The 13,579-nt window shown below is 40.8% G+C and overlaps 3 protein-coding genes across 4 annotated transcripts; 1 reads left to right on the plus strand and 2 right to left on the minus strand.

Moving 5' to 3' along the window:
* The first annotated feature begins 1,175 nt into the window (after nucleotides 1-1,175).
* On the plus strand, nucleotides 1,176-4,018 carry LOC119724754 (28S ribosomal protein S14, mitochondrial-like). Its single transcript, XM_038195959.1, has 3 exons — nucleotides 1,176-1,301; nucleotides 1,970-2,116; nucleotides 3,091-4,018. Exons 1-3 carry the CDS (start codon nucleotides 1,188-1,190, stop codon nucleotides 3,271-3,273), a joined length of 444 nt encoding a protein of 147 aa, XP_038051887.1. The 5' UTR covers nucleotides 1,176-1,187; the 3' UTR covers nucleotides 3,274-4,018.
* Nucleotides 4,019-4,135: 117 nt separating this feature from the next.
* LOC119724752 (carbohydrate sulfotransferase 11-like) lies at nucleotides 4,136-8,777 on the minus strand. Its single transcript, XM_038195956.1, has 5 exons — nucleotides 8,511-8,777; nucleotides 7,092-7,225; nucleotides 6,384-6,568; nucleotides 6,009-6,203; nucleotides 4,136-5,503 (listed from the first exon to the last, which is right to left on the minus strand). The coding sequence occupies exons 2-5, from the start codon at nucleotides 7,219-7,221 to the stop codon at nucleotides 4,829-4,831; spliced, it is 1,185 nt and encodes a 394-aa protein (XP_038051884.1). The 5' UTR covers nucleotides 7,222-7,225; nucleotides 8,511-8,777; the 3' UTR covers nucleotides 4,136-4,828.
* A 281-nt stretch (nucleotides 8,778-9,058) lies between these two features.
* Nucleotides 9,059-13,516, minus strand: LOC119724753 (carbohydrate sulfotransferase 11-like). 2 transcript variants are annotated; one of them, XM_038195958.1, is made up of 4 exons: nucleotides 13,418-13,516; nucleotides 11,696-11,841; nucleotides 10,895-10,974; nucleotides 9,059-10,501 (listed from the first exon to the last, which is right to left on the minus strand). In XM_038195958.1, exons 2-4 carry the CDS (start codon nucleotides 11,823-11,825, stop codon nucleotides 9,587-9,589), a joined length of 1,125 nt encoding a protein of 374 aa, XP_038051886.1. In that variant the 5' UTR covers nucleotides 11,826-11,841; nucleotides 13,418-13,516; the 3' UTR covers nucleotides 9,059-9,586. The 2 variants fall into 2 exon arrangements, with proteins under 2 accessions (XP_038051886.1, XP_038051885.1); XM_038195957.1 differs by lacking the exon at nucleotides 13,418-13,516 and adding an exon at nucleotides 13,074-13,411.
* Between the last annotated feature and the right edge of the window lie 63 nt (nucleotides 13,517-13,579).

The raw sequence follows: 13,579 nt of genomic DNA on the forward strand, positions 1-13,579 counted from the left end.
TTTACCAACAAAATTACTTATTTATTAAAATAATATTAGCAATTGGCAAAGATATTTAAAGCTGCTATATCGCAGGGTTGCCTGCCCCCCCCCCTTTTTTTTTTTTTAGGTATTTTGTGATATGTCCTTCATTTACCTGAAAAGAAAACACAATTTGATTTCTGTGACATGCCTACAATAGAAGGCCCTCGAAATCGACCATTTACAATCAGGTTACTATTTATTTATTGCTTTACTTTTGTACAAGTGCTTTCAATTGGCTTATTATAAGAACTGTGAGTTTTGTAATTGAAAAATACAACTGTATCTCACGGCAATCTGTATGACGACCATCAGTGGTCTGAAGACAAAACCGAGCTGCAAAAATTCTTGGTGTTAAATTGACATTATTTATTTAAAAAACAACCCATAGTTTTGGTAGTGCTTGAAGTATATGACGACTGTCAGTATTTTATATTGTTCATTACAAGAGACTGAATGATGAGCATGATATATTTCATTGTTAATGCCTCTATTATGTATACATGCATGTATATATGACGCACTTTTCTGGTTGCGTCCGTTAATCCGCGTTAAAACTTGCAGATATTAGTTTGCATATGTTGATTATTAATTCAAATACCGCGCGGTGGTTGTTTCATAAAATTATTTCTTTTCATCTTCAAATTGTGAATTATTATTTACATTATTTAAATTGATATTATACAATTCTACACTGAGCAAGTTGCATTATGTTTATTGTTGGCGCTCTCTTAGGTAAATATTCTGAAATAAAGGAAAAGCGCTGAACCATTCAGTTATTTTGCAGGAAAAACTCTGGAGAATTTGCTTTTTTTAATATCGATGAATTTAACCTTTGGTCAGAAACTTCGGGACGCATATAAATTCAACTGAAGACCCGGCGAAAATATTGATGCAGTGACGTTATGATATGGCTCCCTCTGTTGATCTTGCCAGAAAAAAAGGGAGGAAAAATCGCCTATGACTATGATGGGGCCAAAAGAATCAACATTAATTTAAAAAAAAACGCTTGCTTATGATCACTACATAACTGAACGCAATTAATTTCAGTTAAAGACGGAAAAATACCCCCTCCAACAAAAACAGAAAACGGCCCTTACTGTTCAAGTTGAATCATGATCAGACATGGTACAAGTCTAGGTTTCTTCTTCTTTTTTGCGATTTGAATGGCTCTTGAGGGCGCTGTGCAATTTGTGGGAAATGAGCTGAAAATGGCGCTGGAGTCGTGTCTAAAAATCACGAGAAATATCACGGGATTCCTCACGGGTAGCAGTCAGAAGGTAACTCCACCATATTATCACTCATATTAAGACAACTCTTTGATTATATTCGTTGATTGACATCCTGAAAAAAGGCATAAGTTACTTCAAGAACGCCTCTTTTTGATCGTCACTACCTACGATCGTACGACTACGAGCGAAAACCACACATTCGCTATGATTACTAATAGTAATACTGGCTGCATATGGCATGTATCAATTGTATGGGCGCGGGTGCATATCGAAACACATTGACTCTAGTTGCAAGTCATTAGTCAAGTTTTCGCACTGTATTTTCCCTTGAAACAAAAATCCTCCAAACCACACATTAGCAAAAGAAAAATGTTCCCTTCCCATCCTCTTCAGGCATGCAACTTTTCCTTGGATCAGCTGATTTCCCGGGTTTTTTTCCTTCCCATGGGCCATGTGTGCTTGCCATTCATGCCATTGAAAATAGAAAAAAAGCACTGTACAAAAAAAACTACAAAGTCTTAGAATTAATTGAATTTCGTCTTTTTGTGATTTCCAAGTTGCATGCCTGCCTCTTTGTCCTCTTTCTTAAGTTTCATCAGCTTTAATAAAAGAAAGCAAATAATTCAGCTGAACTTAAGAAAGCTATCTGTCATCGTGTTGATAATTCTTCATCAGTGTATCTGAACTTCTTTCGCTTCTTCTTTTTTTCTCTGTAGCACTCGCTGCTTCCAGTCAGGACATACTATGCCGACTGGAGAATGTTAAGAGACGTCAAGCGACGCCGATTGTTCAAAGAGTATGGAGTTGAGAGAAGGAGGATCAACTGCATACGGAAGAACACCATCCTGCCAGATGAACTCAAGGTAAGTTTGACTGAGAAATGATACCCCACCCCTCCCCCTTCCCCAAAAAGGTTGACTGCTAAATTATCAAATTATCTGTAGTCCTTGTTACATGTAGTCCCTCCCCCTACTGTGACAGTTCACACTTACAGTTCAGCACAAAGTTGTTGAACCTTCCTTTCTACTAAACAAGTTTGAAACAGCTCTCAATGTTTTGATGAATTAAGGCAAAATAAAAAAAAAACATGTTTAGCGTCCTGCCTCTTTGACAAAAAGGAAGGAGGAGGCCCTTTTTTTTTTTTTTTTTTTCTTTTCAAAATGGCCGCCCGACACATTTTTCAAGACAACGCGGCCGGGCTATTTTTCAAGATGATTACCAGCTTTTTTCAAAATGGCCGCCACTTGGACTCAGGAAATGACATATTGGCTTCTTATGGGCAAGATGCAACAGAAAATGAGACCAAAATGATGTAACTATGCAGAACCGAACATCTCTTCTGCGCAATTGCACCATATTTAAAAAAAAAAAAAAGAAAAAAAAAAGGAGGCGGCCTCTAAAAAGGAAGCGGGCGGGGACGCTAAACATGTTTTTTTTTTTACTTTGCCTAATGGGTATCTATCAAAACACAAGGTTTGCTGATTGATCAATAAATTGATCATTTATTAAATGATTGATGAACGTTTACCCAAGTTGACTAGAGTGTATTTTAGATATTAAACTATGGATGAGTATATGGCAAAGTTGAAGTAAATGACTATATTTAAAGTAATATGATTTTCATTATCTTTATCTTAAAACAACATTGTTATTACAAGTAAGAATGCAGTTTTAGGAGTGTTTGAGTATGCGAACGTTTAACCATTTGCGTTTGGCTTGCCAGTAAATAAACTCAAAATGGCGCCCCCTAGAGACAGGGTATGACCATATTGGCTTGAACTCATTAATACCGCCTTATTTCTAATACCGCTAATACAGCTAATTTCCTCTTGTTCAGGAAATAGCTGACCGCGAGATCGCAGCCCTCCCGCGAGACAGTTCCTGGGTCCGACAGCGAGATCGCTGTGCCATTACCTCGCGGCCTCGCTCCGTCATCCCCCGCTGGCGGCTCAGCCGAATCATGTGGCGACAAATCGCCGACGCTAACCACATGTCTGGAGTACAGCGAGCGACGTGGTAGTGGACTGTATAGATAAGACGACTTTTTGGAACGTTTCTTGGTTGGTTCTGCTGCTAGCTCAAACTTCTTTGAAAAGAAAATCATAGATGGCAGTGCTATTCATAACCACCACCACCTATCAACAAAGCACAGTTAACCCTCCTGCTATTTAAACAGTCACAGACAGTCAAAATGTCCATCCGCTTCCCCTGCTATACTTTTAACACAGACCAGTCACCAGCAGTCAGATCATATGTCAAGCAAGCGCTGTGACTAGTCAAACTCAATCAACAGACCATGAACAGACAAAGCAGGCAAGTGGTGGGCACAGCTGTCTTATCAATCACCAACAGTCAAAGCATAGCTGTATCAAGTTACATAAACAGTCACAGCCAGTCAGTCCTACTTTGTGTAGGCTGGGATTTCTTAAGTTGATTGATTTTGACTGAAAGGACTACACAAATGTACTTGGCACCAAATGTATGTTTGCGTAGGAGGGTAAATCTTGATTGATTCTCGATGATGATTCTCATCTCTTTTTCTTCAAGGAAATTCTCCCGTTTCCCTCCCCAACCCCTGGGCCCGAACTCCAGTCTTTTTCTCATCTGGTCTCCCTTAAAAACCAGCTTGAAAGTCTGCAGATATTCAACATCCTGCGATCTTAATTTATGATTTAGTTTAATGGTTTCATTAAATAGATTTTGTAAAACCTGGGAACGAAAATTGATTTTCACCATAAGAAATAAAAGAACATGTGTGAATTGTGTGACTTCGAGAATGAGTTAAGTTTTTTTTATGTCATCCATAACCATTTTTGGTATGATCGTATCCAGTGATGTACAAAGGGAAATGAAAGTAAAGTTTTCTTCTCATGTAAAGAAAATACTTGAAAAACAGATTGAATTGTTTTATTTTGTAAAGAAACAGAATACACAATGTGTCTCTTTCTGTCAAAAAAATGTACGTGTACATGTACATCTGCTGTGAAATATCTAAATACTTTTTACAAAGCATAAATCAAAGGGGCTACTTTAAGTTTAACATTATATTTGTAATGACTACAAGTGTCTCTTACAAACATGCAACGAGTTTACGAACATGTAATAACTTAAGTACAAAACATGGACTACACGTTTTCAGTTATTTACATGATTACTGTTTATATTCGAAAACTTTTTTTCAATAAAGTTTTAGTGGTTACCTAAAATCCAAAGCAAATAGGCTTGAAACTTCAGCCGTTTCAAAACTTAAATTGCAGTCAAATTGCACATGACTTATCAAATGTCACTGCAATGATTTATGTCACCAGTTTTTCCTTGAACCATGCTGAAAAATGCACGTACCCGCAGAATGAGTCATACCCTTGCGATCTTGTCAGTTGCGAACTTTTCGGCTCGATCGACCTTGAGTAGTTTGCCCGCGTGAACTTTTACCGTCGACGCTAGATGACCTTTAAAATATAAGTTATCTGATAGTTCAGAGTGCGTCTTACTACAAACGACTTGAAACGAGATAATGTTGTTGTTTTTTTAGAGATGAAAGTCTGCATTCTTCATGATTAACCTACGAAGTTTGGTCACAAAAAGTCAGGTTTTGAGTATCCGAAGAGCTCGAAGTCTAACTCATAGAGTTCCCACAGTCTCTTCAGCGTTGCTTTTGGTACCTGACTGAAATAATCATCGTAGGTTTTAGAACTATTGGTCGGGTGACTGTTCGCTTTGGCGGGGAACGACACCTGGTCCTGCAGATCTAAAGACGTCAGCATGTATCTAGCGTCGTCGTTTATGGTCTCCAGTTTGCCGAAGTAGTCGTACTTGACTTTACAGGGCGAGCACATCTTGTAGATCTCCTGCCAGTGATCGTCGAAACCCGCCCTCTCTGTCGGGTTGGTCAAGTACGTCATCCACTCGTGCCACGTGATGTTCTCGCCGGTTTGAAGTTCCCGCGCGGTGGCGCCCTTGCGGTAGGTCTTCATAATACGCTTGGCAAAACCCTGGAAATACGGCTCCTTCCTGTACATTTTAATGTCCGCAAATTTGTTCTTGTAGGCCGATAGGATGCGAAGGAAGGGCTGGCGAGCGTACATGAACTTCGTGTACGTCTTGAGTCGGATTTTCTGCTCGGCTGGCGTGAGGGCGCTCAGTCTCTTCATTCCGTTCTTGAAGTGAGCCTCGTTCGATGAGATGCCTACAGTTCCTTTACGTAGACCGGAGAGTACCATCAACACTCTCTTCCAGTTGCTGCATCCGACCTAGTACCGTAAAGAAGAAAGGTTAAGCACAAACTGAAACTAGCAAATTCTACATTGCTCTCTAGAGTTGTAATAACGGAATTCCATGGGAGACAGACAAACCTTTGAAACCCTGTCAAAGATTTGGACATCGGGGAAATATTTTCTGGAATTTGCAGGTCGCTATACCTGATACCGATGGCCACAAAGGGTCATCAAGGCTGTGACTACATGCACAAAAAGAAATGAGGACGCAAATTAAAGAGAAAGTAAAGGAATCTATTGATAATTCACTTGCACTGTTGAAAGTTGTCAAACGGGGAAAGCAAGATCTTGGCAAGGAGTTTCTCAATGAGGCAGTACGGGCAAAGAGACCTGTCTACTTTTCTACAAACGCATTGAGGTGACTTGAGTCCACCCTACGAACTTGAGGGGCATGAGGGCAAACATTAGCGGAACACGGGCAGGGAACATTTTTCCGCTTTCGTGTGCGTGCGTAAAGTGGTTTTAAAGCAGTCTGACAAACCTTCGGCACAAAACAGTAGAGGATCTTGTGTTTTTCGTGGACGTAGATGTGGCGGAGTGTCTCCATGTTGAGGCTTCCTTGCGACAGTTTCGCGTGCTTGCTGCAGGCCTGGTCAAGATGGCTGCGTCGCTCCATCTGAATCGCCTCTTGTTGCTCCATAAATCCGTTGGGTTCAAATTCTTTGTTGAAGGCCTCCTATTTGGAAGAAAAATGGTTTGAACAAGAAATGTTGACGATAAAAGGAGCTAATCGTTTCGCAAGGCACTACATGGACATGGTTAGTTACATTCGGTAAGGCCGAGTTGCAATTTTCGTATAACAGGCCTACATGTATAATTCCTAACTATAGGCGGATGGATCATTGAACGTTCTTGCCTTTGAATCTTGTCCGCCATTTTGTTTTCCCTTCTCCTGCGCCAGGGACTCGTTGTGCGCCTGCGCGGGACCGGGGACGTCATCAGCTGCACTGGGTGGTTTTTTGACCTGCAAAATATTGTCTTTCATCCAAGGAAAGTCCTCGTATTGCCGGATGCTTTTAGGCCGGTTGAGATTGACTGGAGCTGAAACAAAAATTGAAGTAGATTCAACACCAAAAAGGGGCACTTGCTTAAAATAGGGGCACCTTCCGTCGGTGTGAAAGTGGAGGAAAAGAATATGGTCCCGTTCATTTCGCTTAAACCTATATGACGTGAAAATTAATGATGAATACGTTGTCCATCTTGCTCTTTTGTGGGTTTTAATTTCACCTTGTTATGTAGAGAGACTGTTGCTTTTGATGACCACTTCAGTGAACATTTTATTCACGTGAAGAGCATTAATTTTTAGAGGTGTCTGTGTTCCATATTGAGAGGGGGCACTATTTTAATGTTGCGAGCGGACCAGGTACCGTGTGCGTTTGAGGGGCAGTTTTGTTTTCATCTCGAGAGGGCAAATTTATAACCGTGAGAGGGGCACTTTTGTTGGCCTGGGAAAGTCGGAGGGGGGGGGGGAGGGCACTTCCCCCCCCCCCCCCTCCCCGGTTCCGCCGCCACTGGTGAAAGGTGAATTGAAAAAACTCCTGATTCGAATGTCCATTCTACTCACCGTCGAATTCAAATTGTGTGACGGCATAAAACGTCAGGTAGACGAAACAAAGCAGTAGGAAGAGTTGAGGGAACCAGTGTCTGCACAGACGCCACGCCCATCGACGGGGGAGGAGCTGAACCAGAGACATCGTCCTACAAACGGCAAGAGATGCATAACTTAAGCCAAAGGCATACTATTCCACGGATTAGGACATTAAGTGCTCAAAACGATGCAAAAGAAGATCAGGCCAACTCGACTCACTTTTTAGCCAGCAAATTTCTCCAAAACTGTCATTGCGGGAAAGAAGAGGTCCTGAGTATTTCACCAACCAAGTTTGAAGACTCAATTCAATTTTAAAGGAGACTTTTCTAGAAAATTTGGCAGTGGCTTGCACAGGAGAGGGAAGTCAAGTGATTACAAAATGGGGCTAAAGACTAGACTTCTACATGTCCATCTATGGACAAACTGTTTGACAAGAGTGACTTCTTCATTTATTGTCATTAGTCAGGTGCCTGACTATGGAGAAATGTGTAGAAATAGTGACCTAGTACCCGACATCCTCGATATTTCTTTTGGCACAGTCGACTGACAGTTGATTGATGCAGTACTGAAGGGTTGTTGGACTGGTTGTTCTAGATGTCAGTCTATTTTCTTGTTTTTGCATGTTTTTAATACCTTTAGTTTTGGGACTCTCATACACAGTATTGAGAGTCGCAAATTTTCGGACTTACTATTCTATAAATGTGGGTTTTCTAACTTCATGTAGGATGCAGCAGAAAGAGTCTGACGCATCCAGTACATCTGGTTCCTTGACTCTCTATTCATTTTTTCTACGCCGGGTCATTCTACCTGATTGGTTTGTAGTTTTGTTTTAAAGACACGTGACTATCTTGTTGGCGCGCCATATTTTATTTCTTTGCTTCCAATCTTTGGACGTCAAACTTGGATGGATGGTGAAGTATTTGGGACCTCATCTTCACCTTGTGGAAATCTCGGGAAATCTCGTTGGCTAAGGACTAAAGTGCGAGTAAATTTGTTCTCGTTTTATTTTGCATGTTTGTATGCTACACTTGAGATTTTAATTTAGATTTTTAGGTACATTTTGACACCACATTGTGGGTGATAAAAGTTTATGGAGGGTCAAATCAGAAATCTTTTAGAAAGCCATTTTCTAATGTTATTCCTACCTCCATGATTTCATGTCTTTCTTTCACTCACAAGTTTGTTTATGTTTCTCAAAATTGAGATTAAAACATGACATTCTATCTTTGTTGATATAGTTGCTAATTTGACCATGTAGTGCTAGTTCCACGCCCTATGCATAAATAATATACACTATACACATGCTGTTTTCTATCATCATCGTACAACATGCCAGACGATATTTGTCGCTACTACCATTGCACAACTTAATGTCAAAAACCAGGGTCATCTTACCCGAGGAAGATGTTTCAAAAGTGCTAAAGAGCAGAAGATCCTTCTCGCATCCTCGCGAAAAGTTACCCCAAAAACATCCGCAGCTTTTCACGAGAAACTGTCATTACCGTGATGACTCGGAATGCCACGCCGTCTGTTTGATCAAATCTCCCGTCTATAGTGTCTCCCGATGAGACGGTGAGAGGTCGTCCCACGTAACGGACTTTGGGCAACTATTCTCCCAACATCCATTTATGTAATCTTCTATTGTGCACACACACTGGTAAGAAGATCAGTCTATAGGCTCATGCAAATCTCTTTTGTTATGGTGATCAGCATCAGTTGCTTAGGACGTCCCTGAGTGTGGCCACATTAAAATTTAGTCCTGTTTACGGGGTGCTAAATATGGATGAGGCACAAGATTTTTGCTGTACACACTTATACATTTTAGCAATGCAGCCATGCAAATCGAAGTTGGTCGATATGTTGGAGCAGTTTTTGTTGTTGATGCATTTTATAATAATTTATCAAGAACGAGTTACCAAAAGTAAACAAACGAACGAACACTGTTTTCACTGGTTGCAATCTCCATTGCTTTATTTTGTTAAACTGAGGGCGCTGTTTTGATGTTGCCTGACAATGTGGCGTATGGAAATTATTAGTAATTGAAAATGTCATCATTGTCCGGATGCCATGAGTGTAGCATGAGAGGTTGTATGGAAAATCGAATTAAATTAAAACCAGAACATTGATTCCGATTGTTTTTGTCACCAGTGGAAATTGAGTTATTGCACATACCCAATGCGTGGATTTCGATTGTGTGTTTAAAAACACAAAGGGTAAAACTAAACGAAAAATAAACGCAAATAAATTGTACAAACTTCACTTTTTTTATGTATACGTGTTAAAGAGAATTCCTCGTTTTAAATCAAATTAAATTAAATGCACCGTAAATGAATTTCAATCGAAGACACTCAGCTGACTGATATAATAATAATCAAAAAGCAACGAGTTGTTTGATTGTTTTCTAATTATAATCATTCTAATCTTCCCCTCTCACTAAGACTTGAAAAGAGGCTAACTTGTACTCCACAACGTTAACTAGGAACAACTTCAGGTTTTGGATAACCAAAAAGTTCATAATCCAGTTTATAAAGGTCCCACAGTTTAGTCAACTGTAACCTACTCAACTGCGAGAAGTACTTCTCGAAAGTCCTGCTTGAGGAGCTGTTGGTGGGTCGACTGTTTCCAGATGACAGGTAGCGGACTTTAGAAGGCACTTTGAGCAAATCCAGTACGTACTGAGCGTCATCGGAGACGGTTTCTAGGTTACCGATGACGTCATAGTCGATGGTGCACGGAGAGCAGAGTGTGTGCATCCTTTTCCAGTGATCGCTGAAGTGAATGTCTGTTTCCACCTCGGCTCGCTCCGTTGGGTGGGTGAGATATTCCACGAATTCTGTCCAAGTGACGTTTTCACCCGTGCTCCGATCATGGGCAGAAGGCTTCTTTTTGAACTTTGACACGATCTGCTTCCCGAAGCGATGGAACTGATGGTTGCCGCGATAGTAGTCGACGTTCTCGAACTTGTTTCGGTACACGGAGAGGGCGCGGCCGAAGGGCTCCCGGACGAAGAAAAACTTGTGGTAGTGTTTGAGACGGTGGGCCTGCTGCCCCGGAGTGTAGGAGTTCAAGAACTTCATCTGTGCCCTAAGGTGCACCTCATCTGAGGTCAGGCCTTCTACGCTCTCCTTCTCTCCGTTCAGGACCATCAGGATCCGCTTCCAGTTGCTGCAGCCGACTTTAGGCACGAAGCAGTACATGACTTTGTACTTGTCCACTACGTAGATGTGTTGCTTGGTGAATTTGGGCGGTTCCGGCTCGGCTTTGATGTCGCGACGCTCGCATGTGCCGCGCAGGACCGCCTTCCGTTTGGCCTGAACTGCTTCCTGCGTCTTGAGAAAGTCAAGCTTAGATGATTTACTGGAGTCGATCTGCTGGGGTGTCTTTTGCTGTTTTGAGAGAAATAGTAAAACTGGATGAACGACATCATTGCTTTGTGTATCAATCACTTTTGCGAAGTGTTGGTTCTTGGGCGCATTAGGCTTCTTTTCCTCGATGTTTTGGACAGTATGCTCTATACATTCTGCTTGGGAGTGCTAGGATGGTACGAAATGATTCGCTCTCATTTCATTTGGGAATAAAGCTTGCTTTCGTAGGAGAAGAGAACAAATTGCCGTGATCTTGAAAATAATGGATAGACTAGTCTTGCTTAAACGAACAACTTGCTCCGTTAAGTAGATTTAAGCTAAGTATAACGTTGCACTGCTAGAAATTTCCATCGAATTGCCCCAAGCCATGGTCTATCACCAAAATGTTAAAAAAAAGATTTTTAAAATACTCACAGGTTTCTTGTTTATCTCAGGTTTCTTAACTGATTTCAAGACTTCGTTCTTCAAGACGTCATTGCTTTTGACGTTTTCCCCTAAAAGAAAAAAATGATAGCAGCATGATATGTAGCATAATCATAATCGTACAGTGTGTATAAAAAAATTGCAAACACAATATAACGTAGAGGCAGACGTAGAATGTGTAACCAACATAGCCTAGATAGTATATAGGTATGGTTTGAAAGATACGCCGTTCCACTTTAAAATGAGATATCAACCGTCCAAATCTGATAATTTTTGACAGAGTTATGAATAATTTTCCAAGAGAGGTCAAATTGACCATGGGACCAAGTTTTCAATTGTAGACATTGGGACAAAGGTAGCCTAATTGCCTCTGTGGTGATAATTGCATGGCCTACAAAAAATGCTTTTAGCGCGTAAATACAATTCTAAACACTTTCTTGCCTTCAGTATGTAAACGTGTTTACATGCTAAACAGTTTTAGCATGGGGTGACAGCAAGAAAGTGTTTAGAGTTGTGTATACTCGCTAAACACATATGTTTCCTTTTGCTTTCATTATGAGCTTGGAAATCGACATCTCCAAGTTTTAACCTGTAAAAGTAATGATTACTTTCACAAAACAATGAGTGTTGCATTTTAAAGTTAATTCCAACAATGGTTTCCGCTGAATTGAATTTTTTAAAATTGTCCCTATCACTTTGGAGCACCAAAAAATGTGTATGTCGTGGCTGTAATACGAGTAAAACTCATTTGTCACTGACTGGCAGAGTGAAGTATTTCTTTTTCTGATTTACCTTCCGGACTATTCTTGTAGTAGGCATAATACTCCGCGAGGAACAGAGAGCCGATCACCAGACCAGCGAGCAGGGCGACCCGGCGAATTCTCCGATCAAGTCTCGCCATCTGCTGGCCGAGGCTCACCATCGGTCAAAAGTCAAACCTATACCAAAAACGAAACCAGAGCGAGTGAGGAAATAAGTGTTAATCTAAAACTGTAATTTCTTCTCATTGTCTTCTCTCCACAGGTTTCTTCAGGCTTGCGAGCTACAGTGCCTAGGGCGCTTTTGAGGAATCCTTGGTTTCATTACCATGCAGAAATGATTAATAATCGTGAGCATTATGGGGACGGCATAAAAATAAAACTCGGCACAGAATTTATTGTGAGACTATAGAAAACAAAAATAACATCCGTTGTTTATTGCAAGCGGAAAGACGCTCATGCAGGAAATCAATGAGTTTGCAGTTAAATTCGGGTTCACTTTCAACGCGACGACACATGTTCGATTAGAGACAAATTACAAAGAAAGTTGATTTTTGTTGGTGTCAGGCCTATAGTCGAAGGCTTTGCGTGTTTAGAATAGTCGCATACAAAAGTGTCCTGGTTCCAATTTTTTTTTTACACTGGAAGCTTTTTAGTTCATCACCTTGATTGTTTGTATAGATCCTGACGAACTGAAGACATTATTTTGATAATTTTAGCTTTTTTTACTGATCGGGAGTTTTCTTATAATCAAATTCTCGGTTGACGTATTCTACGTTTCCTTGTAAAATAAAACTTTTTCGGGTTAGAATATATGTTTCTTATCCTAGTTCATGGGCGTCGCGAGGGGGGGGGGCAGGATGTGGGCGTTCCCCCCCCCCGAAAAAGCATTTTTTTTAAGGGAAAAAATTAAGAAGACGAGGGGCGACGTCATTGCTGTTAATTTAATGCACATTTAACAACATGGGCATCTGCAGGGGTGTCATTCGTGTGGGGTACGCGGACAATGTCCCCGCCCGCCCTCGAAAAATTAATAAATTGAGAATATGCTAGAAAAAGTACAAGGATTTTGGGAAACAATATGCTTTTCCCTGGGCCCCTCTATAGAAAAAAAATCATGGCGACGCCGTATTTTGAGTGATTGAAGTGCTAGTGAGTTGGGAAAATGTGTTTCACTTTGTGACCGCGTGTTCTATAAGTTGGGGTCAAATTATATGTTTCGGTTGCTTCGTCCAATTCCGCACCGGTTGCAGGCAAATTTAACTGAATGGTTTTAACACACTTCTTCGAAGATCTACATTTGGAAATCTAATTCCAGTACTTAACACGTGTTTTATTGTCACTCAGGTAACAGCGTTGTGAATCAAGTCGTCAATTTAGCGGAAACCAATTTTCAAAATCAAAATACTTACCGTAAATACAGCACTTTTAGTTGGAACTTAACAACAGTCGATATTTGTAGAATTTTTAACCTTTGCTCCGACCTTTATCGTGTCGGCAAACACAAAAGATTTCGCAAGAATGAAACCGTCCCGGACCGCTGAAAGGGCCGCGAACCTCCTATCCGCGTCGAAATCTACCGCACTGTGCTATGGCAATTTCTGAGCATTCTTGGTATTACGCTGAATATTTCCAGCGGTTTAATACTAGTGTAGGCTTACATGTTGACTGACTATGTTATCCCAATTGTAAACACTAGCGTTCCACCCATGTCATTGAACATGTTGCTGGTATGTAGTTTGGACTTATAGCCTACCTGTACAAAAAAATGCTAGCAATCTTTGAGCTAAATAATTGATCGGGACAGCGCCATGCCGTTTTGAAGAATTGTTATCGGTGTACACACTCGGTTGATTGGAGTTTAGTTTTTCCGGGTTTGCAAGTGGCACCCGTGAATCATGCACAGCGCCCTCAACGT

This window comes from Patiria miniata, unplaced genomic scaffold (genome assembly GCF_015706575.1).
Source record: "Patiria miniata isolate m_02_andy unplaced genomic scaffold, ASM1570657v1 HiC_scaffold_18, whole genome shotgun sequence".
NCBI classification, from domain to species: domain Eukaryota; kingdom Metazoa; phylum Echinodermata; class Asteroidea; order Valvatida; family Asterinidae; genus Patiria; species Patiria miniata.

Coding starts and splice junctions, on each gene's coding strand:
- LOC119724754 (XM_038195959.1), top strand. CDS start 1,188: ATGGCTCTTGAGGGCGCTGTGCAATTTGTGGGAAATGAGCTGAAAATG. Junction 1,302..1,969: donor TCACGGGTAGCAGTCAGAAG/GTAACTCCACCA, acceptor TTTTCTCTGTAG/CACTCGCTGCTTCCAGTCAG. Junction 2,117..3,090: donor TCCTGCCAGATGAACTCAAG/GTAAGTTTGACT, acceptor CCTCTTGTTCAG/GAAATAGCTGACCGCGAGAT.
- LOC119724752 (XM_038195956.1), bottom strand. CDS start 7,221: ATGTCTCTGGTTCAGCTCCTCCCCCGTCGATGGGCGTGGCGTCTGTGC. Junction 6,569..7,091: donor CACACAATTTGAATTCGACG/GTGAGTAGAATG, acceptor TTTTTGTTTCAG/CTCCAGTCAATCTCAACCGG. Junction 5,504..6,008: donor TCTACTGTTTTGTGCCGAAG/GTTTGTCAGACT, acceptor TTACGGTACTAG/GTCGGATGCAGCAACTGGAA.
- LOC119724753 (XM_038195958.1), bottom strand. CDS start 11,825: ATGGTGAGCCTCGGCCAGCAGATGGCGAGACTTGATCGGAGAATTCGC. Junction 10,975..11,695: donor CTACAAGAATAGTCCGGAAG/GTAAATCAGAAA, acceptor TTTTTCTTTTAG/GGGAAAACGTCAAAAGCAAT. Junction 10,502..10,894: donor CTGAGATAAACAAGAAACCT/GTGAGTATTTTA, acceptor CTCTCAAAACAG/CAAAAGACACCCCAGCAGAT.